Source organism: Pinus tabuliformis, chromosome 1_2 (genome assembly GCF_031772625.1).
Source record: "Pinus tabuliformis cultivar Carrire ecotype Pingquan chromosome 1_2, CPIR1, whole genome shotgun sequence".
NCBI lineage: Eukaryota > Viridiplantae > Streptophyta > Pinopsida > Pinales > Pinaceae > Pinus > Pinus tabuliformis.
Genome location: NC_142298.1, coordinates 355,155,252 through 355,181,876, shown reverse-complemented (window position 1 = coordinate 355,181,876; position 26,625 = coordinate 355,155,252). Strand labels below are relative to the sequence as shown.

The following is a 26,625-nucleotide window of genomic DNA, read 5'->3' as shown; positions in this document are numbered from 1 at the left end:
TATTGGGTCGACTATGGGGTACTCCAATGTCGAGGTTTGCCCTTGAGGTGGTTGATTCGCCATTTGGTCAAAAATGTGCCAATATTCTTCAGGGACTTCAGGGGTTGCTATTTGAGTAAGTGGAGTATTTTTAATCTGAGATCGTTTTGGGGCATTGCCCAGATCTGGGATCACAGGAGATCCTAGTTCAGACAACTGTGGCTCTGCCTTAGTAGTTCCACTAGTTTCTCCCTCTCCTTCTCTTAAATTGCATGATTTTCCCTCTTGTAAAGGATCAGAATGTAAATTTTTTGTAACCTGAAAGCTCTGTTCAGATCCTCCAATTTGGCTATGAATCTCAGCATAGGCTGCAGATGGTGAGCCTGCTGCCTGAGGGATTATAGTAGGGATTTTTCCAGATATAGTCTAGGGTCCTACTGATGCCTGAGACTCTGCTTTTCTTACGATTTCGTCTATAAAAGTTGATCTCCCAAGGTTCACCAATCCCTTGGGTTTTGTGGATTTAGGTGGGGGGTTCTGATCTTTTTCTATCTTTTTATTCCTAGTCATTCATTAAAAAAACCCCTACTCCTATTTAACCTCTATGCATTCGCTGAAAAACGGGTTGATGAGCAAGCACTTTACTTGTTGGTTATGTAGGTTCTTACCTCCTGTTTATAAAACCCAATTCTTTTACAGCAAAAATAAAAAAGAAATCACTTTGAAACACTCTCCCCGACAACAACGCCAAAATGTTGGTGCACTAAGATGACTCTTAAAGCAATCTTAATACCTACATTAATCATCAACCCAGGGTATGTCTGTTTATTTCAAGAGTGTTCAACATTGTCTATGGAAGTTGTTGTCGCACAAAGTGTTTAGGCATCGTGACAACGCTCAGAGTAAGGGCTGTCACTCTTAATCCTTACTCACTCCGTTTAGACTCTCTCCTAGACAAGTCAGGGGGGGTAGTCCCTAAGGTAAATGGATTAGGATAGCCTGTGAAACACAGGCTCTAGGAGATTTTAATGATGGATAACTTGATGAATCTAAAGCGAGTCTCGGTCAAATGAGATAGATAGATTAAAATAAGACATGATCATAAGATAAAAATGACTACAAACCAGTGCCTTTAATTTGAATTAACCATAGACTAAATAATAACAAGTCATTCAGAGAAAACTTATAGATGTGGCAAAGCGACGATCATGAACAATTAATGTAAATGCCCAAAACTGCAATATGCAAGAGATTCTAGATTTAAAATAATTTTCAATTAATGGCCCAGATCTAGAATTAATTAACTTTCTCCAATATGATTTAAAACATTTATCACACCTTGACCATAGAAAAATCACGAAAAATTAAGATTTAGCACTGAATACCAGAAACACCAAGGAATTTTAAATTAACACTTTAATTATTCCTTAGGCAATTTGAAGAAGTAAAATAAATCAAAGGGTTAATAAATTATAATTTTAATGGGCCATAGGCCACATTAAAATTTTTAATGTGAATGCGCAAATCCCTTCAATTTATTTCATTTTTAATTTTCAGATTTTTAATTTTTTTTAGGATTTATGAATTTTTAGAATTTTAAATCAAAAATAAAAAAAGGAAAAAATCAAATGTTAATTTTTTTTCTAAATATTTTTAGATTTTTTGAAACTTTTATATATATATTATTTTTTATCAAAATCAAAATCAAAATAAAAGTGAAAACAAAATCGAAATTTTTAAACTTTTAATGAATCTAACTAAAGCTCAAGAAAGAAACAGATTATATAAATAAAAAGAAAGAACCTAAAACCTAACCGTGCCAAACGAAATATATAAAATGAAAAAGGAAAAACGAATGTTTTTATTATCGTTGTGCAGGTGCAGGTTGACGGAAGGAGCTGAGGGAGCTGCAATGAAGGTTTGCGGATAGACAGTGAGAGGACGATGAGGATCAATAAATGAGGGCTGAGTTATGCAGAGAACGAAGTATGCAGCTGCGACAAGGAGAGGAACGCAGGAGGATGGACAGACAACGAGTGAGTGGAGCTCGAGGCAACGATTTTCTTGCAGGTCAAATGAGCGAGGAACAAAGGGCCAGCGAAAGGAGAAGGCAGAAAGGAGTTAGCTAGAGGGAGGGAGCTGTACGAGACCAGGGATGAAGGAGATACGCAGGTTTGTGACGGTTTGGAGATGAGGAAGTAGCGAATGAAGGTTGAGGGATGGGCAACATAGCTCGATGGAGGAATTTCGAGGGCAACAGGGGCTGAGGATAGGAGGAATAAGGTAGCGACAGAGGGTTTTGAAGGTTGATGGAAGGAGCGGCAAGTAATGGACTACACAGATGGACAGGAGATATGGGAAATCACAGGCAAAGAGATATGGCAGTGAGCGCTGTAATTTTTTTTTTGAAATTTGCACGGTAAACCGTAAAACTAGGCAACAAATCAATCTACAAAAATGCTGGCCTAGAACCTCTTTAAATCCACCAGAACCTCTTAATTTTTTTCAAAAATCTTAATTTAAAATTTTGAATCCACTTGCTTCAGATTTAACCCTGAAACGTTCACGAAATTTCCACATTAAAAATAAAAAATTTAAATTTAAATCCTTGGACTGCAAAATGTCTGAATAATATCCCTAGAAAACGATTTTGATGAACCCCAGAGATCCAGATCATACCCTCTAGGGCCTCTATCTGGACTCTATACAGATTTCCTTCTTCAGATTTGTGGCTGTAAGGCAACAAAAAACACCTAAACGATATATACAATGATAAAAACTAAAACCTAGAAAACTCAAGTCAGAGAACCGAAAATAATTACAGATCATGTACAAGAATGGTAGATCTATCAGATCTGAGGAGTGTGAGTCCAACTCTGCTCCCAGATTGATAATCTAAGTCTCTCAACAACTAAATTTATCAATTTCACGCATAAAAATTAAATTTTTAGATTTTAAAGGAGGTGTTTAGCTCAAAACCCTTCATGCATCATCAGTAAAAATCTTATGATAAACCCGAGATCAAATTAAGCTGGGCTCTTCAGAAAACACGGATCGGGAGTTGGCTGGTCCAACTGAAAACTTCCCCGGACGCGCGCATGATCTAAAAATCAAGACTTTCTTGCATAACTCAATCCAACCATGAAAATAAAGCGAGAAATGGATAATAAAATTCAGATAAATAGAGATGCCTGCTATTGCATTCAAAATATTTAAATTATCACTTAAACCCCAGCGATTGAGCAAGATACCTATACTCAAATCATTCTTAAGAAGCTATCATCAATGGCTAAAAAAAAATTTACGCATGAAAAAACAACACATCTTACAATATTTCCATGAAGAGTAACATCGACGAAAATTAACCCCAAAGACTTTCTTTATTATTCAAAAAAAAATTACACAAGAGCTTTTTGCTTAGCACACAACTCAAAGGTCGGATGAATTCACTGACAAATGACTTCCTATTTAAAGATAAATCCTCCAACGACTAGTTCGAGTGATCTTCATCAAAGCAATCTCGACCGTTGATGAGGATCATAATTTCTTTTAATCTCATCCGTTGAAATTTTAAATTCTTGAGGAAATTCAAAATTTTCAATTAAATGTATTTTGATTAATTCAAAAATTAAATTTTTGAATTAATTTCCTCAAAATTTTGACTTTGACTTAATTCGAGGGACCAAAGGCTTAAAATTTAACAAAAATAATCGATCACCTTAGTTCTGGGACCTATTAAATTTTGATTTTTAAGGACCAACGAATTTTATCTTCGGAGAATTTAAATTTACCTAGGACCTAGAATTAATTAAATTTTTGGCTTAGGATTTTAATTAATTTTTGGCCAAAAAATTTAATTAATTAACCTATGAGGGGATAAATTATTTTTCTAACCCTTAGGACATTTTACATCATGATTTTCATATTTTTTACATCTCAAGGGGGAAAACCCATCTGTAAAAGATGCTCACAGACTACCTATTTCTACGACACAAATATGATCCAACAAACTAATTCATTTGTAATAAAATAACCTAACCAAATAGTTAAGATTATTCCCAAATTACTTTTAGATAGACTATCTAGAACACTAGGACTCTCCTAATATCCTAGTGATAAAATACATTCCGGCTTTGGGGTAAGACTGAAGGAAAACTCTGTTGACCATTTGAGAGTGGATCAGTGAGACAAAAAACCTCCCGGAGTGTAGATCGTCACCAAGAAAGTAGGTTTATCTAAGCAATTACATACATGACACAGATCTGCTGAGATTATTTACATCATATACATGCAGAATGAGTTTACATGATAACATGATCCTCAAGCTGAAGATGATCGTTGGATAGCACGAACACATGGATCAGGTGCTATCCCTTTTGCGAAAAAAGGGGGTAAACTGCTATGGGTCATTGACACGTAGTGGTCAACACGAATGAATTCAGAGGCTAATTCATAATGAAATAATTTAGAATCATCAATGATTAACATCTAATTCTCGAAGTTCAATCCAAAACAATTTGAAAGAAATCTTTAAAGCATTTTCAAATCTACTTTAATCTATTATGCAAAGAACTGAATCAGAATGCAAGTAAAAGGAATCACTCTTAGCAATCTAACTGGTATTGACACTAATTTGTTTAGCATGAAGGAAAGCTACAACAATTGAACAACAAGTAACTATGCAAACATCTCATGGAAAGCAATCAACTATAAGCTTGAGATCTCTGGTAACACTACTTTAGAATGAACAACAATCGAATACTTAAATGAACCTGATCAATTCAGTAAAGATTAACATGTAGATGTAAAACACGGCAAGATCTAGAATCTAGTTTGAACAGCAAAAGCAAATCATAATCATCAATACTCACAGCAATCAGAATAATGCTAATTTCACAAACTAACAATAATAAACAATTATCAGAATAAGCAGAAATAAATATGACACAATTAAAGTAGTAAATCTCCTATCGACCGGGCCCAAAGTCTCTAGAAGTCACTGCCGAAAGATACTCAAAATGTGATTATAGGTAAAACACAGTCTTCTTCATTAAACTTGATAATAGAGTTATAACATCACAGTAATGAAAGTATTCTGTGTCCAAAAAGAATAGTTACAATCTTAAAATTTCTAACTGTTCAATTTGCCTGATGGCTTTATATAACTTTGGAAAGATAAATGGATAAAAGCGAATCGTTAGGATCAGGAGATCTTGAGGATTTCGCAACTGACAATCTAATTTCATCATAGAATAAAATTGATCCTATTGGTCTTCCGTTGTCCTTCATAATCGAGACGTTGTCCTTTTCCTTTCTTGGTCGTTGCTATTCTGTCGTTTGAACAACAATCGTTCAATTCGTGTCCTTGCATATAAAGATAGCGGAAGTTAGTTTTCCATGCCCAAATTTACCCAATTTGTTAATGATCGATTTCATCTAGCTTCTGCAATTGTTTCTTCTATATTTATTCCTAGAACGAAGATAAACACATAAAGAGAAATGATTAATTAAGCTAATATGAGGATAAAACATACATTTTACATGACCCAACAACCACCACTCATGTGCATCTCTGTCCAAGTGCAAGGTGGTGAACTTAATTGCAGCTGCTTTGCTCATGGGATTTAGGTGGAAATAGGTGTCCATCTTCTGCACCCAAGTCCTAACAACACTCTTGTTTGAACCATCGATGCTGGGAAGTGTTATCTTCCCCACCGTCCTCTTCAAATCCTGGTTCTATTGACCTCCCCTAAATGATGAACCAAATCCACCTTTGTGCTTCTATTTGAAGTGGCCAAAGTCTCCAAAAGTCATGGCCATCTTGATCCATGGGTCCAAGGCATCATATTCATCATTCCCATTGGCAAAAGACCTCATCAAGGCTCCAAATGAATATGGTTCTCCTTTGGGTGCATCCATGAATTGGGGCATCGTGGGTCTGCTGGAATGACTAGTTATGTGTGGGATGTCCTGTTGGTTACTACGCCCATGTGTGTGGTTTTCCTCTCCAAATAGGGATCCACCTTCCCCACTGTTGTCTTGCTTCCCTTGATTTGGCAAATGAACACTAGCCAACTATGCCAAAATGTCTATCATGAGCTTCTGCTGCTTAGCCAACTCTACCAATGTCAAGTCCTTCCCCCCTATTCAGGCTCTCGTTTGTTCTCCATGTCTTCTTTGTCCCAAATATCATGTTTTTTGGTGTGCTCAACTTTAGTATCAGAAAAGGGTTAGGCCCTCGACCTCTACCATGTCCATTTCTACCTCAGCCCTATTGTTGTCGCGTTGCACACACAACTAAGTTAGCATGAGAAAATCCCTTAACCCCAAAAGGTGTGGTTGGTGGAAGAATCAAGAGATGTGGCTGTCTCCTATTCCCAACTCTCTCCGTTCAAGCTGTCTCCTAGGTAAAGCTAAAAGGGGTTTCCCTGAATGTAAAACTAAGTTAAAAATGATGTGATCTTTCTAGGAGATGTTAAGGTCAATTACATTACTTTAAGTTTATGAGCAAGTTCAATGAATATGATAAGCATGAAATAAAAGATGTTCTCAATAATCATCACCAATACATAATATAAAAGATAAGCATGTAAACTAGTGCCTTCAAGATTGTTTCAAACTAACAAACACCTTTCTCAAAAATAAAATGTTTCAAAATGAAACACCAAGTAATGCTGCAAATGAAATGGATGTTAGAAAAAATAATATCAACTTGCAAGATATGAAATTGCTCTTAAAGAAATGCTTTCAAAATATAACCATTCACGATTCTAAAGCATGTAAAGAAGCAATGTAAAATAACTTGCAATATGAGATGAAATAAACTAAAGCTTTGCTTGCACAAAAAGATATTATACTTGCTCAATGAGATACTTAAATAAAATGATCAATGCAAGACATTTTCATCATGAGAAGCATATAAATAAATTGCAAGTAAGATACTATGAAAGTAAAGTGAATTAAGATAGAATGCACTTAACTAAGGTTAGATGCAATTATCTTGATTGATTTTAAGTTAATTGCCTACTCTAAGTGAGAGATCTTCTTTTTGAACTCTTGCCAAAGGATAAAAATTGGAGTGACTGTAAGAAAGAGGAGTTGAGGACACAGAGGTGCCGTTAACGATACCATTCCCCTCATTTTTACGAGCCAGTGTGTGCCGTTGTTTCTACAAGGGGACAAGTCACTTCCATAACTGCAGGGTCACACACCCTTGCCTTATTTCGTACCAGTTGGACGAATTCTCCAAGATTTTTTCCTATGATGTCTATCAACCAAGCTTATGTTTGGAGGTTAATTGAGTTAAAAATGCAAACTATGTTAAAATGCCTAAATGCAATGCAAGTAAGTTTGTTAGTGCTTGTAAAGGAAATGCCTCAAGTAAATGGAAATATGCTCACAATGAAATAACTTGCATAATTGCTCTCAAAATTGTACAAGACATATAAATATAAGTTTCATAAATGAAATTGTAAATTGCTCCAAGTAAATGCCAATAAACGATAAACTTATAGCAATTGAAAATGAGATGAAGCTAAGAGTGAATGCTTGCTTGTAAAGTGTGTTTTGAAAATAAATGAGTAAAACCACAAAGGAGTCTATAATGAAACAAATTGTAAATAGAGAAAATGTTAAACAACTAAATTAAACTTGCTACACAAATTGAGATACTTGCATGTAAGAAATGAGTTGCTCCAAAATGTCGACTTGTACTTTCAATGCAAAAATAAAATGCAAAGCGTCAAATGAAAACTTGTAGCAAAATCTAACTTAGAAAAGAAAAATGTGATAGTGAGGTTGTGTTAATTTTAAAATATGCAAATGGAGAGATTGAAACCAGTGTTGCATTAATCGTGAAAATATTGCGATAAAATTGTTTTATCGCGATTTAAACAAAAAAAACGATAATATTGCATGATAAAAACACATATTTTTTTGGCCGATTTTTATGAAAAAATCGCTGAAAAAATAAAAAATAAAAATAAAAATAAAATATATATATATATATATATTTAATGAGAAGGTGACCCAAGCTACCCCTGTCACTAGTAGAGGATGTGGTCTACCTCTTGTAGCTCCTACTTCTTCAGCTTCTAGAGCACAACAGAGTCTACTGCCAACTCCACCGATCTCTACATCTAGAGGGGCAAAGGAAATCAGTGGTATTAGACTTTAGTTATTTGGTTCATTTCATTGTATATGACATTATGACTCATGATATGAGATACATTATTATATTTTTTGTTGATATTTTGAGGCTGAGTTGGGAGTCATGAGTCAGGACTTACTATTCAGGACATGATTCACTGTTATGTGTAATGTGGCACTAGAAATGATATTAAACATCTTATATATTAGTTATTTTATCATATTTATGTGTCAATGTATTTATTTTATGTTGTAGATGCTTTGGATATTAAAAAATTGAAAAAAATGAATATTTTTGTATGTTACGATTTTTTCTTGATTTTTACGATTTTTTCCAATTTTTCTCTGCGCCGAATTAATCCCGATAACGATTAGTGCAACATTGATTGAAACACAAAGTTAATCCACCAACATAAAATCCTCCTTTTAAATAAGAAAATGATGCCTTGTGTAAAACCCAAGCTCCCACAAGAAAACCAAGCCTTCTATTAATTTGTTACAATGATGTTAAAGTGTCTTAGAGGGCTGCCCAAAAGATGAAGGAGATTTGTACAATATGAGAGCTAGAAAATGCTAGAAGATCCCTCCAAACTATGGTAACCTCAAGGGCCAATGAAGTCCTAAAATAAAAAAAAATTACAAGCTCGAATAGGGCCAATGAATTCCTAAAATCAAAAAATTACAAGCCCCAATAGGGTGAATGGCCTAAACTTCTTTGCAGCTTTTTCTAGTGTCCATGACCTCCTTAGAATGAATCTTGAATGCTTGAGAGGTCCTACATTGTACAAGAAAAATAGATAGAGTTTCAATGGTCTTTCCTCAAGGTACTGTCGAAACTCCAACTATGGGCTGCCAAAACAATACATAATTAGTGCAGAGAGAGCATATAAAACAAATAAATATAATACAAATTAGTGTACAAGGAACCAAATCAAGTGATGGGAGTGAACCCTATCACTTGTCTAGTTTGAAAAATGCTCTTAAATGGCTAAATAAAATCAATGAAAGCACAAATTTTGATTTAAATTTAGAAATATCTTTCTTGTCTACAAGCTATGTCCAAGAAAGCCCCTGCAAAACTGCTTCGTAAGATGAACTATGAAGGCTCAAATAACCAATGAGAGCTCTTTAGAGAATGTGTCAAGAGTGGGTTGGTCTCTCCAAAGACTTTCACATACTTGATATTTGATCCCAATAAAATTTTTCCTCTACAACACTTCAATCAAACATTAGTCCCATATAGATTTAACAAATAATCAATGATCAGAAAACGTTAGAAATTTATTGGAAAATAACTAGAGATTTCTACACTTAGATCATGCTTCTAAATCAATTGCCAATGCAAAGCAGCTTTACATTAACAAATCTACAAAAACATATGGAAATAACATAGATCAAAGCATGAGTAAAATAAATTATACCAATAGTCAACCAATCATCATACTCCAAAGGAACAACAACTCATGAATGAGACCTCTAAAGTCTTTTATTGCAATTTGAGAATGAGTGTACATAAGGGCAGAGCTTTCCCAAGCACAATAGCTCGTGACGATGATACAAAATGAGAGCACAAAGCTCTATTATATAGAGGAATGGGAGCAAATCCCAATGTAGCAACCAAGTGACAAATGGCCATGGAGAAGATCCCAAGAAGGAAATCGACTTCCAAGTGGAGGGATGAAGAGACATGTGTGTAGCATCCAACAAAATCGAACTCATGAAGTATCCTCCATTAAGCAAGTCGAAAATCCAAGTGTGGAGATGAGAAATGCCAAGTATGCAATAAGAGGGAGTTAACTCCCAACAACCAAGCCAAGAGATGCCACCTCAAGTTGATGCTTCCAAAGTGCCCAACGTAGATCTCCTTGAGGAATGCTTGGTTCCTCCCTGAGGATGCCAAGTGTGAGAGCTAAGAGCTGTGAAGTGGAGACAAGTCTCCATCAAATCCTCCATCAAATATTCCTCATATTCAATAAGATATTCCAACATGTGGATTAACTCCTCAAGAAAATCTATTTTCCAAGTCACCAACTGCTTCATTATTTGCAAAAAAATCAATTTTCTTTGAGTGGGCCATGTATTTATGGTGCAAGGTGCCAAATCATCCTCCACTTGTCATTTGACTCATTCGTTTGACTTGAGATAATATCCAAGTCATTTCCATGTCATTTTGTCACATGGAGTTATTTATTTTTCTCCATTTAATTTATTGCCAAATTTCCCATTAAACTTAAGAAAAGTGGTTTTTGAGGCTCTAGAACTTATTTTTTACCCCTCAAAGTGTGTCATAGTAGAAAGTTGAGGGTGAGAGTTGTAGTTTTGAGCACACATATGCCATACAACTTCTTTAGATATCACTTATTACATTTCATATACAAAATTTATTCCAATTTCCGCCCTGCGGGAAATTTTAAAATTAATAAACTACCCCTTAGACCTATTCAAATTCCATGAAATTTTTTGTGTGATCTAGTATGGTAATATACAATGACCCTAGACACTAGGAATCACCTAAGGCCTCACCATTAAGCTGCACTCCGACTTTGGGGTTATGCTTGGAGGAAAAACTCGATTAACTATTAAATCCTCGTAAGCAAATAATAATTAACCAAGTGAAAAAAACCTCCCAAAGTGAACTCACTTAATGACAAGGTCCTAGGCCACCCAGGCTTGTTACATGACTCGACTCATCATACTAGTATCACTTTTACATTGTCCCCGTAGGGCTTATGGAATTTGAGTACAACAAAAAAATATGAGAAGGAGAAGTAGAGTTGAAAACCTCTGATGACATAGTGAACTCTGATGGTACATTGAAGCCTCTGATATACGCTTGGGCATGGAGTCACCATAAAATCTTTAGGTGCCACTCCAGTGGTCAATAGACCCCTGTCATTGTGAAAGACTACACCACCAAAACGAGGTGGCATCACGAGTTCCTGCTCCCACAGCTGGCCAAGAACATGCTATGATACCACTGTAATATTCCTAATTGGAAATTAAAAACAAATACCAAAACAATGTACAAGGAACAACAAAATAAATAAGATCACAACCAGGAAATTAGTACACAAGAGATACCAACAAAATACTCTGAGCCATTTTATTAAATAACTGGAATTGGGTACATAGAGTGAGCTGAAAATATAGAACCTGGGATTGCCAAGTAAGCTATGCAAAAGCCAGGTGAGATATCTTTGACCCAGGTGATGAATGCCCTGGAACAAGAAATGTGCACTGCTCAAAAGTAATCTGCTGCTAGCTGTGGGCTGGAATAATGATCTCACGAACAAATACTCCTTGGAATGCTTTGAACATTTAGCCCCAGACTCCTCTCCCAAAACCCACAAAAACTTGGAAAGGGTTTGGGCTGAAACTAAGAGATGAAATTATCCCCCAACAAGCGCGAGTGGCCCAACTGGACAACTAAAGTGGAAATCTAACTGAAATGGAAGGCTGGAACAATCCTCACTCTTCACTACTAGAATCCTCTAAAAAATCCACTGAAAATCACCCAGGAAGGGTCAAATCCTCAACCCCTCTTCAGTTCCCAACTTAGCCCATGAACTGCGTGTGCAGGCCTGCGCAGTCCTCCTCTACACACAACTAGGAATGAGTAAGTCTGGCCCTCCAATTCAGCCCAATATTCCTGCAAAATTTCTCTCGAAATTCTCTCTGGACTAGTGATTTCTACCCTGGAAATCCTTCTCTTCAATTCTCTTTCCAAAAGCCGTGTGAGGCCTCTCTATTGCTGCCCTCATGCCCAGGAAACTCACACCCCCGAATCTCTACTGAAATTGCAGCTCAATGGGAGCCCTGTGATGGTCTCCTCTAAATCCTAGCTAGGGAGACACTTGAAGTTCTCCAAAACTAGGCTGAATTTCGCTTGAAAGTTGAAATCTTGGTGCTTAATATCACTCTACTCTCCTGCACTGAACAACTCCAAGAGGTATATGATTCTGAAATTTAACAGTCAAAAGATGTAGAGAAATGTTTCCTTGCTTCCTTTTATAGTCGTGGGCCCCTTCTCTCCCCTTGGTGGTCCCCACAATCAACTAACTCTTCTCCCTTCCTAGAGGTTCAAATTGCCTCCTTTGGTGGCCCCCACATTCCACTAAGAGTTCGATTTTTCCCTCTTGGTTCGTATTGCCTCCCTTTTCCTTTGAGCGTGGGACCCACTCCCCCACATCTTCCAAGACCAAAACACCAAAATTGCCTCCAACACCAAAATTTTGCTACACTTAGTAATTTTATGGAATTGGGGATATCATAGTTGTCTAGGTCATTCAACGAGATTAGACATTCTTGTAGATGTGTGTGCAGTCATTTATTCTCTATATGCAAGAGTTTGTCAAATCTGCTCGGATTCTTTTGTCATCACCATATTTGGGATCTCTTTTTTTATCCCATCATGTTATGAAGTTCTAGAGTATCAAATAAGCTGAATGACTAGTTCATTGAAGATTGTCTGATTCTTTTTTTATGATTGTCATATTTATTTCTTTTTGTCTTTTTGTACAATGCGGATATGTGTAGGTCTACCCTTGTCCCAAAGGCTCTTTAAAGCACCGAGAGATCGTTAGAAGATATGGTGGCAAGGAACAGTATGTTCTCCCTCTCTCTGTGTTTTATATTTTCCCTGGGAAGTTGAAAATACTTTTTGAAATAACTTATGAACTCGTGGACCATATTCAGATTGTCTTATTGTTCGATAAGGATCCTCATTAATCATATACTGATTTTAGAATCTTATATTTGATGGTTAACAAAGATCTATTTTTTTTTTTTTTAATTAACAACATGAATGTTGAAATTTTAAAATTGTAATGACCTGGAGACTATATACTAAAATGAATTTAATACGAATTGATGTTATGCAGGTTCCCTTATCTCATTGATCCAAATACTGGTGTTTCTTTATATGAAAGCGGTATGCTTTTGATCACCATTACCAAGCACATGCGTATCTGATTTCATAAGAATTTCAACAGTGCACCTTTGTATTCCAATTTTCATCCTTATGTCCGGCATTACTCGTTGTCTTTATTCTTTATGCACTATGCTTCCACTCTATAGGAAGGATAATTAATAAAGATTGCTCTCTTGCTCTATTGTAAGGTCTTGATGGTCGATATTTAGTAAAATAAATAGAGTCCCTTTTCGGTTTTAAATGAGAAACATATATCCTTGTTCACGTGGAATGCATTCTCTAAGATGTAAGCGTACCATGGGAAAACAGATCTTTATCTGCATGTTTATGGCAGGACAGCATCATCTGGTGGTAAAATAGTTTGTGCAGTAATGCCAAATGTGGATGTCAATAAACTTGCAAGCTAAATTTTCGATTGAAAAGATTATTTGAATACAGAAAATTAGTTGCATATCCACAAATGAGGCCTTTAGAGTGCAGAAGAATCAAGGCTATGCAAAAAATAGAATTGAATTTTTTCTTTTTGTTATTTTCTAGTGAGTTTTACGACTCATTTTTTGTTTGTATGATCTGTGTAATGGCAGGTGATATAGTAAAATATTTATTCCAACAATATGGGAATGGTAATGGCCCTTCTCCAGGTCTCTTGGAAAGGTAAGTATGATAGTTGTTATGCATGCGACAATTTCAATTGAATTTGGTTAGAGACGTCTGATTTGTGTTTTCAAATGTTGATATTCTTCTCGGAATAAATTTTTTTAGTTCTTGCATGTCGGCTACATAGGTCTTAATGAACCTGTTAATTTATTATTCCTTTAGATAAAATGCATCCTATAATATATAGTCTGACTATACAACAAGTGTATACGTCCAAGCATATATATCAAAGAGTGTTATGGGAAATTATCCCCCAAGGTCAGGGTTGAAAACCTTGGTAGAGTGGAAACAAGAAACTCAAGACACCAGCACAGAAATGCATGCAAAGAAAGTAAATACTAATCTACTAGTTAAGGATCCTACTTGTGAATTCGGCAGTTGTATTAGATCCCTTTACTGCTTTTCTCCTCACTGCCCCTGAACTTCAGACAAACAACCGACATAGGTGGAAAACAACCAAACAACGAAAACTAAAAGCATACAAATATCTAATAGGTCAGTTAAATCAAATCTTAAGGTATATAAATGAAATTCATCATATAGAACAATAAGATTGGAATGAGTATGAGCTTCTTTATTATTCAATTTGTAGTAATGAATACAGACATGTATACTTCCTCATCACACACACTATACCGAACCACCCTTTGGATTCCTCCCACTTGGGCCACTGAAGGTCTCCTCCTTGGTCTTTTGCTCCAAAGTGACTGTCATGTCCCTTCTCAAACACATTTGTAACAGGGTGCTGCTACACAATTTTCGCTGAGGAAGAGAACCCATCATTTTCGACTTAGGGACTTAGCAGTCAATTCGACTTAATTTGGTTGCTAGTAGAATGTGGGGGTCACCCACTTGGGAATTCGAATTGGCCCATTCGAATAGCTTCGAGGAAAAGTCGAATAGGTGGATGGAGGGGCCCACATGAGGCAAGGGAGGCCCAAGGAGTTATAAGGAGGGAGAAACTCTCATTTTGGGATTCATTCATACATCTTGCAAACAAAATCACTTCACTGTTCACTTTGTTGTTTCGTTGAGTCAACCGGTTGTTTAGGCACAAATCTCTTAAGCGGGAGATTCAACCTCTACTTCGGGGGACTATCCGTACCCGCCCTATAGAGGCAGTTCTACAAGGATTTCAGGAGTTTCGGGCCAGTGACATAGCACCACCAACCAGCGTAGAGTAGAGAGTGCATATTTTTGGGCAGCGAGAGAATACACAAAGGGAGATAGAGGCCAGCATAGATCAGATTGTTTGCCGCAGAATTAGAGAGCTGAGATAGCAGAAGTAGACCAACATTCTTGCTGAGTTTTGCAGCCAGTAGAGTGAGCATTCCTGCAGTTCGAATTGCTGGGCTAGGGGACAGTGTAGAGGCCACTCAACAGTTTTTCGTGGAGCTTAGGAGCAAGTGTCTTAGGCCAAGAGCTCACCCAGGAAGTTAGGGATTGGATAGCAAGGGTCAGGCCAACACTTTGGGGGCATTTCTGGGAGGACTTATAGGCAGTTTACAACAGGCCGAGTTTTGCAGTTGCAACTGAGGTTGGGCTCCAAGGGGGTCAAATTTCAGAAGTCTAAACCAACCAACATCCTTTTTGGGTTTTTCTGGGTTTTTGACAAGGATCCCAAACATAAAGTTTCATAATTTTTTGAGCACTAGAGCTAGGGTTTTAAGATGTACCTTTGTAGCAGATAATGTGGAATAACTGGGGATTGAAATTTGAATAGTGCCTTTGGGGGTTGATTTTGGGAAGTCAAAATCGGGCAAAACCATTTATGGGGTTTTGGCCAAGGAGTCTGTGGTTGAAGTTTCATCATTTTATGAGCACTAAAGGAGGAGTTTCTTGCAGTCCCTTTCTAGACAATAATGAAGTTTTTTGGGCAACGCATAGCATTAGAGGAGCAACCGTTTCCAGCATTTGAGATCATTGTATTATCACCTGGGTTCTGTCGCGCTTGCCATTGAGGCAAGCCCAGGTGAAGTCCTCCATACTATTATACTTCCTACATTGATTAATAAAATGGCTTAGTTGGTTCTTAATACCGAAGTTTTTATGAGCATTTGTTGAATGTTTAAATTTTTTGCGCTGTAAATCATTTTTGCTTTGCATACCACTATTTATTTAAGTTTGGAACATTACAGTGGTACTAGAGCATGATCTTGGCCTAGCGTGGAAAATTAGCCAGAAGATCATGGAAGCTTTGGGTATGAGTGCACAGTGATGGGTGAAATCGAAGACAAACCCACGGTTCAAGGGAAATCCAGTATGCATAAATTCTAGGGTAGAATTCATTGGGACAATGAGAGGTTGGCCTAGTTGAGGAGGGTGACAGGTCAAACCCATCCTCACCCTTGCAACAAAGATGTAATATCCCTAACCCGAAATATTCCTCAAACCCCAGCAAAAATCCCAACCAAATATGTGCAAATGATATAATAACCCAGAAGTGATAAAATAACAGTGGAACAACACATAATAATGTAAACCGGAAATATAAGCAGATACACAAGAAATGCAGTGAGAAAATGCTAAGCCATTTTATTATACTGAGCAATAAAATGAGTACAAGAGGTGATCAGATAGATGGCACCTCAACTTGCACAAGGCAAGTGAAGAAATACTCTCAGAATGACAAGAATGGCCTCTTTCCGTGGATGCTGCTGTTGTGCTGCTGTTGCTGCTAGGAAACAAATGATGATTTAGGGCTGCTCCCCTCCTCAGAAAAAGCTGAAACTTTGGATTCAGGCTCTACTCAAGAAACCCAGAAAAACCCAGAAAGCTTTGCTGGAATGGCTGATCCCTGAAAGACGCCCCCTTGGGGTTCTGCGCAGTTCCTAAATATCCTGCGCTACCACTGAAGAAAACCCCTCTAAACTCTGCTTGAAACACTGCCTGAAACCTTGCCAAAAATCCTCCAATGAGACAAGAGCTAGACCCCTGCTCAATCTCCCAGCATAAATCCACCTGCAAAACCTCAATCCAGCACTGCAACCAAAAAGAACTGTGTCCCTCTCCAAGTGCTGCGCAATCCTCCAAAAAGCTGATGAAACTGCTGCTGAAATGATAATAAAACTACTATTGAAATACCTTGCCGGAGCAGGCACTCGAAGTCCCCCGGGGCTAAGGGTGAGATCTCCGAATGGAGACACTCGATGCAATAAACAGCGCTGCAGAGTAGCTAAACAGCCAGTGTGCTCAGAAGTCGAAACGACTAGCTCAAAATGCACATAAGTGAATGATCCAAAGTGAGGGGGCTCCTATCTATTTTATAGCCTCTGCCTATCACAATCCCTAGGCTCACCTCCTCCTGCATGATTCCCCTCTTGCCACGTGTTCTTTTCCTCCTGCGCAGTTCCTCCATGTGTCTGCGTGGGCTCCATTTCTGCGTCCCCCTTTGGCTCCCTTGGCTCCCCTTTAAGTCACAACGTTGTGCTACCTAGGAAGTGACTTTTTATTCTAAAGTGAGTTATGTTCCCCCTTCCTCACTTTTTATTTACAAATAACTATAGAAGGCAAAAATTGAACAAAATCGAATATTCCAATTAGTCATAGCTAATTAGGAATATTACAGTCTCCCTCGGCAAAATGTTGCTTGTCCTCAAGCAACTGAAGTGATGGATGCTGTAAGATCTGCTCACTCTCCCAAGTGGCATCCTCATCCGACAAGTTCTTCCACCTCACCAAGAATTCCCGGATCGTCCTGCTCCGCAGCTGCCTCTCCCTAGTGTCAATGATAGCCTCTGGCTACAATACCAAATGCCCCTCATCATCCATGGGTGGTAGCTCATCTGTCACGGTCACCTGCTGCCCCAATGCTTTCTTCAGGCATGATACATGAAAAATGTTATGAATCTTGCTGCCTTGGGGCAGCTCCAACTCATATGCAACCTGTCCAATCCTACGTATCACCCTGTATGGCCCATAAAAGCGGGGCTTAAGCTTCTCAGCCCCCTTCTGCTTCAGTGATGACTATCGGTATGGCTGTAATTGTAGGTAGACCATGTCCCCTACCTCGAACTGCCTCTCCACCTGACTCTTGTCAGCATACAACTTCTGCTGGTTCTGCGTTGTAGCCATGTTATCCTTGAGAGATCAGAGGATATCCTGACTCTCTTGGATCCAAATCTTGGCTCTAGGAGCCCTGCTATCACCAAACATCACGTCGACAAAAGATAAAGGATGATACCCATATAAGGCATAGAATGGTGACATACCAATTGACATGTGATGTGAAGTATTGTAGTAGTACTCCCCCAGATGAAGCCAGTTCAGCCATGCTCGCTGCTACCCACTGACATAGTTACGCAAGTAGCCCTCCAGCCACTTGTTAACTATCTCCATCTGCCCATCCGTCTATGGGTGATAGCTGGTACTCGGTGTCAACTCCGTCCCCACCAATCGGAAAAGCTCCTGCCAAAAGCTGCCCATGAAATGGCTGTCCTCGTCATTGACGATGGTCTTAAGAAGACCATGTAGCCTGAAGATCTCCCTGAAGAACGGCTCGGCCACCTGTGCTGCTGTATAGTGTGCGAATATGGCAAAGAAATGTGCGTACTTCGTCAGTCGATCAACGAAGACAAAGATACAGTCCTTGCCCTGTATCGTGGGCAACCCTGTGATGAAGTCCATTGAAATGTTCTCCCATTTCCCCTCCGGAATGGGAAGAGGCTGTAATAAACCTGGGGGATGGCTCATCTCTCCCTTGTTCCTCTGGCAAACATCGCATTCCCCGATGTGCTGGAGCACGTCCTCCTTGAGGCCCTTCCATGAGGACCTCTCTCTAATGGCCCTGTAGGTTTTGGTAAACTCCTGATGTCCTGCCAAAGGTGAATCGTGTGATGCCTGGAGTACCTTCTTCTTGAGCTGAAACCCCTCAGTCAAGAAGATTCGGTCCCTATAATAGATGATCTCATCGACCACCCTGTACCTGTCATTTGCCACCTGCCCATCCAGAACCTCACATGCAAACCTGTCCTTGGAGTACTCTACTAAGAGTCGAGCCCTCCAATCTGTATCCAAGCTCATAAGAGACAACGTGGCTGGTCTATGTGAAAGGGCATCTACTACCACGTTGTTCTTACCCTTGACATACTCAATGTCAAAGTCATATGCTTGGATCTTACTGATCCACTTCTGCTGCCTCTCCTGTAGCTACTTCTGCTCCAAAAAGAACTTGAAGCTGTTGTGATCAGTCCTCACCCTGAACCTGTTGCCTACCAAATACTCTCGGTACTTAGCCAATGCATGCATGATGGCCAGCATCTCCTTGTCGTATATGGAATACAACCTCTCGTGCGGAAGGAGCTTCCGGCTCTCAAATGCTATAGGGTGACTTCCCTGCATCAATACTGTGTCAATTCCCTCTCCCGACGCATCACACTCCAAGACAAATGGCTGCATAAAATCTGGCAACGCAAGCATTGGGCAACTGCTCATAACCTCCTTGAGCCTGTCAAAGGCTCGCTGCGCTGTATCTGACCAATTGAATGCCCCCTTCTTTGTCAAATTTGTCAGGGGTGCAGCAAGCTGTGAGAAACCTTTGACGAACTTCCGGTAGTAAGTGCAAATGCCAATGAATCCTCAAAGTTCTTTCACGTTTCTTGGCTCCGGCCATTCCCTGATGGCCCTGATCTTCTCCTCGTGGACCCTCACTCCGTCCACCCCTATGATGTGTCCCAGATACAACATCTCCATCAACCCAAACTCACACTTGGAGAGTTTGGCATAGAACTGCTAACCCTATAAGATACGCAATACTGTCTCAATGTGCTGGAGATGCTCCTCCCAAGTCTTGCTGTAAATGAGAATATCATCGAAGAATACCAACACAAACTTCCTCAAATGACTACGAAAGATGTGATTCATACAGGACTGAAATGTAGCTGGGGCGTTGGTTAGCCCAAAAGGCATCACCAAGAACTCAAAGTGCCCATAGTGACACCTGAAGGCGGTCTTGGGAATATCCTGCTCCCTCACGTGAATCTGATGGTACCCAGATCTCAAATCAATCTTTGAGAAGAATCGTGCTCCCCTCAACTCGTCCATCAACTCATCGATCCTGGGTATGGGGTACCTGTTCTTCAGGGTCTTCTTGTTCAGGGCCCTGTAGTCAATGCACATCTTCAATGTACCATCCTTCTTCTTCACCAAAACCACAGAAGAAGCAAAAGGACTCGTGCTCGAATGAATGTGTCTAAGTGCCAACAACTCCTGGATAGCCCGCTCAATCTTGTCTCGATAGGCCTTGGGGTGCCTATACGGGGTGGTGATCACTGCTTGGATGCCCTGCTCAAGCTCGATAGTGTGCTCAAACCCCCGATCCGGTGGCTGTCTTGGTGGAATCTCTCCAAACACTATGGCATACCGATCAAGGATGGACTGGATCTCTGGATGTACTGTCTGCCCTGTAGTCCCTGCCTCTGATGCACGCAGCTCCACTGCCCACTCTATGTCTCCCTTCTGGAAGACTTCCTCCATCCGATGAGCCTACACAGTTTGAGGCGGATATGTGTGCTATCCCCGTATCTTCTCATGCCTCCCCATCTTCTCATCATCCCACTCCATCTCTAGGGTCTTCCTATCCGTTGTGATCTTCCTAGAGTAATAAGCCACTGGACACCTAGTATCATGTTGGTGTCCGGAATATCGACCACGAAAAAGTGGTCAGTTGATGTGTAGGTTCCCATCGTCATCGAAAGCTCTGGAACATAACGAGCACACGTCATGGTCTGATCTCCTGGGTAATACTGAAAACCCATCGAATCTCTCTGTCTGAATACCTCTCCGCTCAACCATCTGTGCGTCGATAAAGTTGTGGGTTGCCCCACTGTCAACCAAAACTAATATGCGCTGGCCATGTACTGTCCCTCGTACGCGTAACATCAGATGCTTGGGAACTCCGTGCAATGCTGCAAGGGCCCCTCTGGTGGGTGCAAAAGATGCACCACCTGCTGGTGGTGGTGGAGGTGGCAAAGGTCGCTGTATGGTATGGCTATCTCCTGCCTCCACATCCTCCTCGTCATCCTCTTCTCCACTGCTCTCGGAGAAGACCTTAATAAAATGTGCTTTGCCAACAGCACATCTATGTCTTGGTGCCCATGGCTCCTGACAGGTGAAGCACAACCGCTTCTTCTTCAGCTCCTGCCTGGCATCGTCGTCAAGCTGTACTTGTCCTGGATTCCCCTTTGGAGGAGGAACCCTCACATCCTTCCCCTTAGACTGAAATGTCTGTCTTTGGGGGAAAGGTGTCCGGGTCCTGGGTATGACATCCTGTAAGTCCCGAGTCCTGCTGATAGCGTCCTGGAGTGTGGCTGGTCTAGTGGACTAATCCCCGAAGTGGCTCTGCTAACCCCTCAACATACATATAGACCCTCCGAGCCGTGGATAGGTCTGGCACCATCACATAGACCCTCAAGAAATCTGCAATGTAGGTCTCTGGGCTCCCTGTCTGCTTAAGCCTCGTCAGCTCAACAAAATGCTACTCTGGATCCCTGCGATCAAATCACTCCATTAGTCTCCTGGTAAACTCGGCATATGTTGTCACTGTGGAGTGCCCCAGTGTAACCATCCCATTAAACCACCAATCCTGGGCCTCGCCATCCAAATGCAATGTTGCCACCTTGATGGCCTCTGCATCCGACATCTGGTTAAACTGGAAATAAATGTCCAGCTTCTCCACCCAAGACTTTGCTGAACTGTTTGATGAGCCATCAAACGTAGGCAAGTGGAATCTACTCGTTGCGCCATCATGGTAATGCTGGTACCCTATGTGATGGTCGCGGGGTCTGCTATCCTGCTGGCGCTGAACAAAATCTCTGAATGAGAGGGCTTCCCTGAACTCCTGTCCATAGACCTGGTACTCTGCAAAATAATTGCCCATATGTCCGGGCTCTGCCTCCTGCTGGGCTACGACCCCCGTGTCTGCTCCTTAAAAAGTGGGCACGGTAGAGCGTGTAGGGGCATGTGAGACCACCTATTGCCCAGTATCATGCTGCTCTGACAAGTGATGGGATGCACCTGATCCCTCACCAATCTGAAAAACTCGTGGGCTCTCATCCTGTCTGGCCTCTACTGCCGTGAATCTCTACCCCATCACCTCAATCTGCCTCGACAGATCCTGCACTAATTTGAGGAGCATATTTGCAAATCTCTTCCCGTCCTTGTCAACCATCTGTTCTGCGTCGACTACTGGCTCTCTCTGTTCTGCGTTTGCCACAGGCTCCTCCTGTTTTGCGTCCACCACAGGAACACAGTCTCCCTCCTCGTAGGTATTCTCCAACCTACGTCCAATGTCTCTGTACCTCCTACCTCTGTAACAAATGTAGGGTTTTTCCCCTGGTGTCATAGATTGCTAGCTCCATAGGCTAAGCCAGATCTATGCTTTGATACCACTGTAATATCCCTAACCCGGAATATTCCTCAAACCCCAGCAAAAATCCCAACCAAATATGTGCAAATGATATAACCCATAAGTGATAAAATAATAGTGGAACAACATATAATAATGTAAACCGGAAATATAAGCAGATACACAAGAAATGCAGCGAGAAAATGCTAAGCCATTTTATTATACTGAGCAATAAAATGAGTACAAGAGGTGATCAGACAGATGGCACCTCGACTTGCACAAGGCAAGTGAAGAAATACTCTCAGAATGACAAGAATGGCCTCTCTGCGTGGATGCTGCTGCTGTGTTGCTGACAGTTGTTGCTGCTAGGAAACAAATGATGATTTGGGGCTTCTCCCCTCCTCGGAAAAAGCTGAAACTCTGGATTTGGGCTCTACTCAAGAAACCCAGAAAAACCCAGACAGCTTTCCTAGAATGGCCGACCCCCAAAAATGCACCCTTGGGGTTCTGCGCAGTTCCTCAATATCCTGTGCTGCCACTGAAGAAAACCCCTCTAAACTCTACCTGAAACACTGCCTGAAACCTTGCCAAAAATCCTCAAATGAGACAAGAGTTGGACCCCTATTCAATCTCCCATCTTAAATCCACCTTCAAAACCTCAATCCAGCATTGCAACCAAAAAGAACTGCGTCCCTCTCCAAGTGCTGCACAGTCCTCCAAAAAGCTGATGAAACTGCTGCTGAAATGATAATAAGACTACTGCTGAAATACCGATGGAAATACCTTGCCCGAGCAAGCACTCAAAGTCCCCCGGGACTAAGGGTAAGATCTCCGAACGAAGACACTCGATGCACTAAACAGTGCTGCAGACTAGCTAAACAGCCAACGTGCTCAGAAGTCGAAACGACTAGCTCAAAATGCACATAATTGAATGATCCAAAATGAGGGGGCTCTTATCTATTTTATAGCCTCTGCCTCTCACAATCCCTAGGCTCACCTCCTCCTGCATGATTCGCCTCTTGCCACGTGTTCTTTTCCTCCTGCACAGTTCCTCCATGTGTGTGCGTGGGCTCCATTTCTATGTCCCCCTTTGGCCCCCTTGGCTCCCCTTTAAGTCACAACGTTGTGCTACCTAGGAAGTGACTTTTTATTCTAAAGTGAGTTATGTTCCACCTTCCTCACTTTTTTTATTTACAAATAACTATAGAAGGCAAAAATTGAACAAAATCGAATATTCCAATTAGTCATAGCTAATTAGGAATATTACAAAAGACATTAGAGGTGAGCAGGCCGTGGGGGTGCAATCATCTATGTTGTGTGGGGAAAGTCGACCAGATCAGGGCACAGGATCTCCTGAAAAGGAGCAGATAGGAAAAAGATGGTTAGAGGGTGCGACCAGGGGGCACTTTTGCTGGTGGAGACTTGGCTTTATATATTAGGAGCTTGAGGAGGAGGTTGAGCATGATGTTGAGAGCCCACAAGATGGTGAGGAGCAGATCGATATACCTGGCGTGGCGTAGGAGTCACCTCTATTAGAGACCTCTTTGATAGCCCCAATTGACATCTTAGTGGAGAGGATAGAGCCTACTTACATAGAGCCATTTGTTGAGGGGGTGCCATCCCTGGACGATATGCCAACAGTTGTTGAGGTATCTAGAGCCGTGACCGAGTTTACAGGTGATAGTTGCCCACGACAGTTCCATCAGTTTTAGGCCGACCTTCTAGCATTAAAAAGGAAGGCTGCATTAGTGCAAGAGACGATTTTGCAGCAGAAGGAGGAGCTAGAGGGCATGAGAGCAGTTTGTGTCGACTCCACGACCAAATTGACTCACATTGGGGAGCAATTGGATTCCCTACTGGTGCAGCTAGAGTGCATGTTGGAGCGTTAGAGTAGCCCTCTTCGGGCATACGTAGATGGGGCTGGCAGCATTGTTAGGTTACCTTGGCCCATTGGACAGAGGGAGACAGAGCTACCTAGTCAGATTGTATGTATTGATCAGGATAACGAGATGAGATGACTTGAGTTGCACAGGGTGCAACACCTGCATGCTGGGGTTCTATGTGCGGGAGTTCGTGCATTCGATCCCTCTCTTGGGGTTGGGTGGCGAGAGATTCTGAGTTGGTACTTCGTGGAGTGGACTATGGAGATGGTAGTGGAACCAGGTGGAGCTTAGTAGGAGTTTCCAGGCACTGGGGATGCTGGAAGCCCTAACTGGCATTGGGATCTGGGAGGGACTATCTATCATTTCTCATGTATGTCGGTTGACTACAACTGGGATGGTGCAGTTGACCTAGTTGTTGAGCAGACATTCGCTAGGGGAGTCTCGGCCGACACCAGTGGCGGACCAGTATATGGACGGGCTCTTTTGGTTTTCTTGGTATGGCATTTGTACACAGGATCACTGGGTGATCAACATACTCTGGCAGGCGTTTGTCAGAGGAGGTGGCATTGGCAGGTCACCAGATGGTGCCTTTCATGGAGCGGGGGGATCTTCACTTTTGTGCGGGGCATGGAGGACACAAAGGAGCAGAGCAGTGGTGGCATCATTGCTGACACATAGGGAGAGGCACTTCTCGGATCCCTCCGGGTAGATTTGGAGGGAAGATCCATTCATCGACGGGGATAATGATGCAATGGTGGAGGTGATGATACTGATCGGGTGTGGCCTGACACTTAGAGACATAACTCTAGGCCATCATATCCAGTGATGTGTAGGAGCATCTAGCGTTGAGTAGTGGTCTACAGGTGGGCATGGAGATGTATGGTGGTTTGCTGTAGTGTGTTGGACTGCGTTGTGGAGTGGGAGTGCCTCACATCGCAGTGAGTACATGCGAAGAGTGACAGGTGTAGTGACACAGGTAGGCAACATGACAATAAAGGATGGCATAGCTGCAGCCAAGGGTATCCAGCAGTGTACAGGGGTAGGCCGCGGTGTACAGTGGCATGTCCAGGAGTACTGGGATGATTGGTGGTATGCGGAGGTGTATGGTTCTACATAATGAGGTCTTGGAGTGTTGCCTCTAGGGACACCCATGGACGGAGATACCGGGAATACCATTGGGTGTAGTCCACCCAGGATCGATGGGGACACAGATGAATGATACTTGATGGTATCTGCGGGGATTCACACTCCCGACCCACTTCTATGTCACTTACATGAATGGGCGATTTGGTTGTTGTCCTCTGACACCTTAGGCATGAGCAACAGGGGACGAGGAGATCACCCAAGATATTTGGATGACACTTGGTGTGATAGAGGGGAGACTTCTCAATGAGGGTATCGAGTCGGTGCGTGAGTTGATAGCCACAGGTCGAGGGATGAGGTGATCACCGACAGGTATGACATATCATTCATCACTGATCCTATGCCTAGGGAGTTGGTCACAGGGGAAACTTGTTTCACTCTTTCCACAGGGCATGTTTGGACCATGCATGAGCAGAGGATACTGTGTATGACTGAGATAGTTTTCATGTATGTATCCGGGTTCCTGACATTGTATCGACACATTCTCCCGGGGATGGGTAGCCGAACTAGTGGTGATGGTTGGCAGTAGCAGGATGGATCCTCATACACTGAGTCGATTGTGCGTATCAGATACCCATCTATTGGTTGCATTCAAGGCGTAGCTATTTGGCACACGTGGTTTCCAGTGGTCATCAGTACTACACAATGGCAGACATCGGACAATTTAGCATGCCTCATATTAGTTCATGATGTATGGAGCCTATATATGGGTGGCATGAAGGGATTCCATTGGTTGTCAAGGCTATGCCGCAACATGTCTGCCTATAGGATGCAGGGATTCAGTTGATCGATAGATCACTCGTGATGAGCGGAGTTGTGGCAGAGAGTGATATAGTTCACTCTTGGGATGACACGTGGGGGTTCACGGAGGGTTTCATCATATGGGGAGGTAGACATTCTCTATCGCTACACAAATTTAGAGTTAGATTTGGATGGGTAGGCCTTGGTGCCATGGAGATCCCCAGGCAGTATGTGTCTTGCCTCTTTCAGTATTCCACCACCGAGTTCCAGGAGAGGAGGATACTATCTGCGCACAATAGGGAGTATGGGATAGTTAGAGTAGCGTAACGTCAACATTGTGGCACCACTCTGGGACTAGCAGGGAACTGGGGCGTCACAGCGCTTCACAGCACAATAACCTTTAGGGATGGGCCAACTATTGTAGGGGGAGATCATAGAGATCTTCCATTGGGGCTTTTCGAGTCACTGATGGAGCAAGGGACTTCTGGTACTTGCACCGGTCAGGATAGTGAGTGGAGCGAGGGGAGCTTCATGTTGGACAGGATGGCCCGAGATCCTGGGATTGAAGGATTCTTTTATATCAAGACAGTGTTGAGGTCAGGGACGATTCAATGGCATATCCGGGACCCTGGCACATGCTGCAGTGACAGTGGGGAGCAACAATTAGAGAGGATGCTCGTTCAAACATTGCTTGAGGACAAGCGATTTTTGGAGCATTGGAAGAACTTGCCAAATGAGGATGCCACCTGGGAGGGTGAGCACATATTGGAGCACCTAGGTTTGAAGTTGCTTGAGGGCAA

The 26,625-nt window shown here is 41.4% G+C and overlaps 1 protein-coding gene across 2 annotated transcripts in view; it reads left to right on the top strand.

Moving 5' to 3' along the window:
• LOC149205836 (Thioredoxin family protein) overlaps nt 1–26,625 on the top strand; it is a 395,762-nt gene that overhangs the window by 166,678 nt on the left and 202,459 nt on the right. Inside the window, exons 5-7 of one of the 2 annotated variants that reach the window (XM_089393566.1) lie at nt 12,664–12,731; nt 13,008–13,057; nt 13,642–13,711. In XM_089393566.1, the coding sequence (XP_089249692.1) occupies nt 12,664–12,731; nt 13,008–13,057; nt 13,642–13,711 (188 nt within the window). The remainder of the gene's footprint in view (nt 1–12,663; nt 12,732–13,007; nt 13,058–13,641; nt 13,712–26,625) is intronic. The other variant, XM_089393567.1, reaches the window with a different exon arrangement.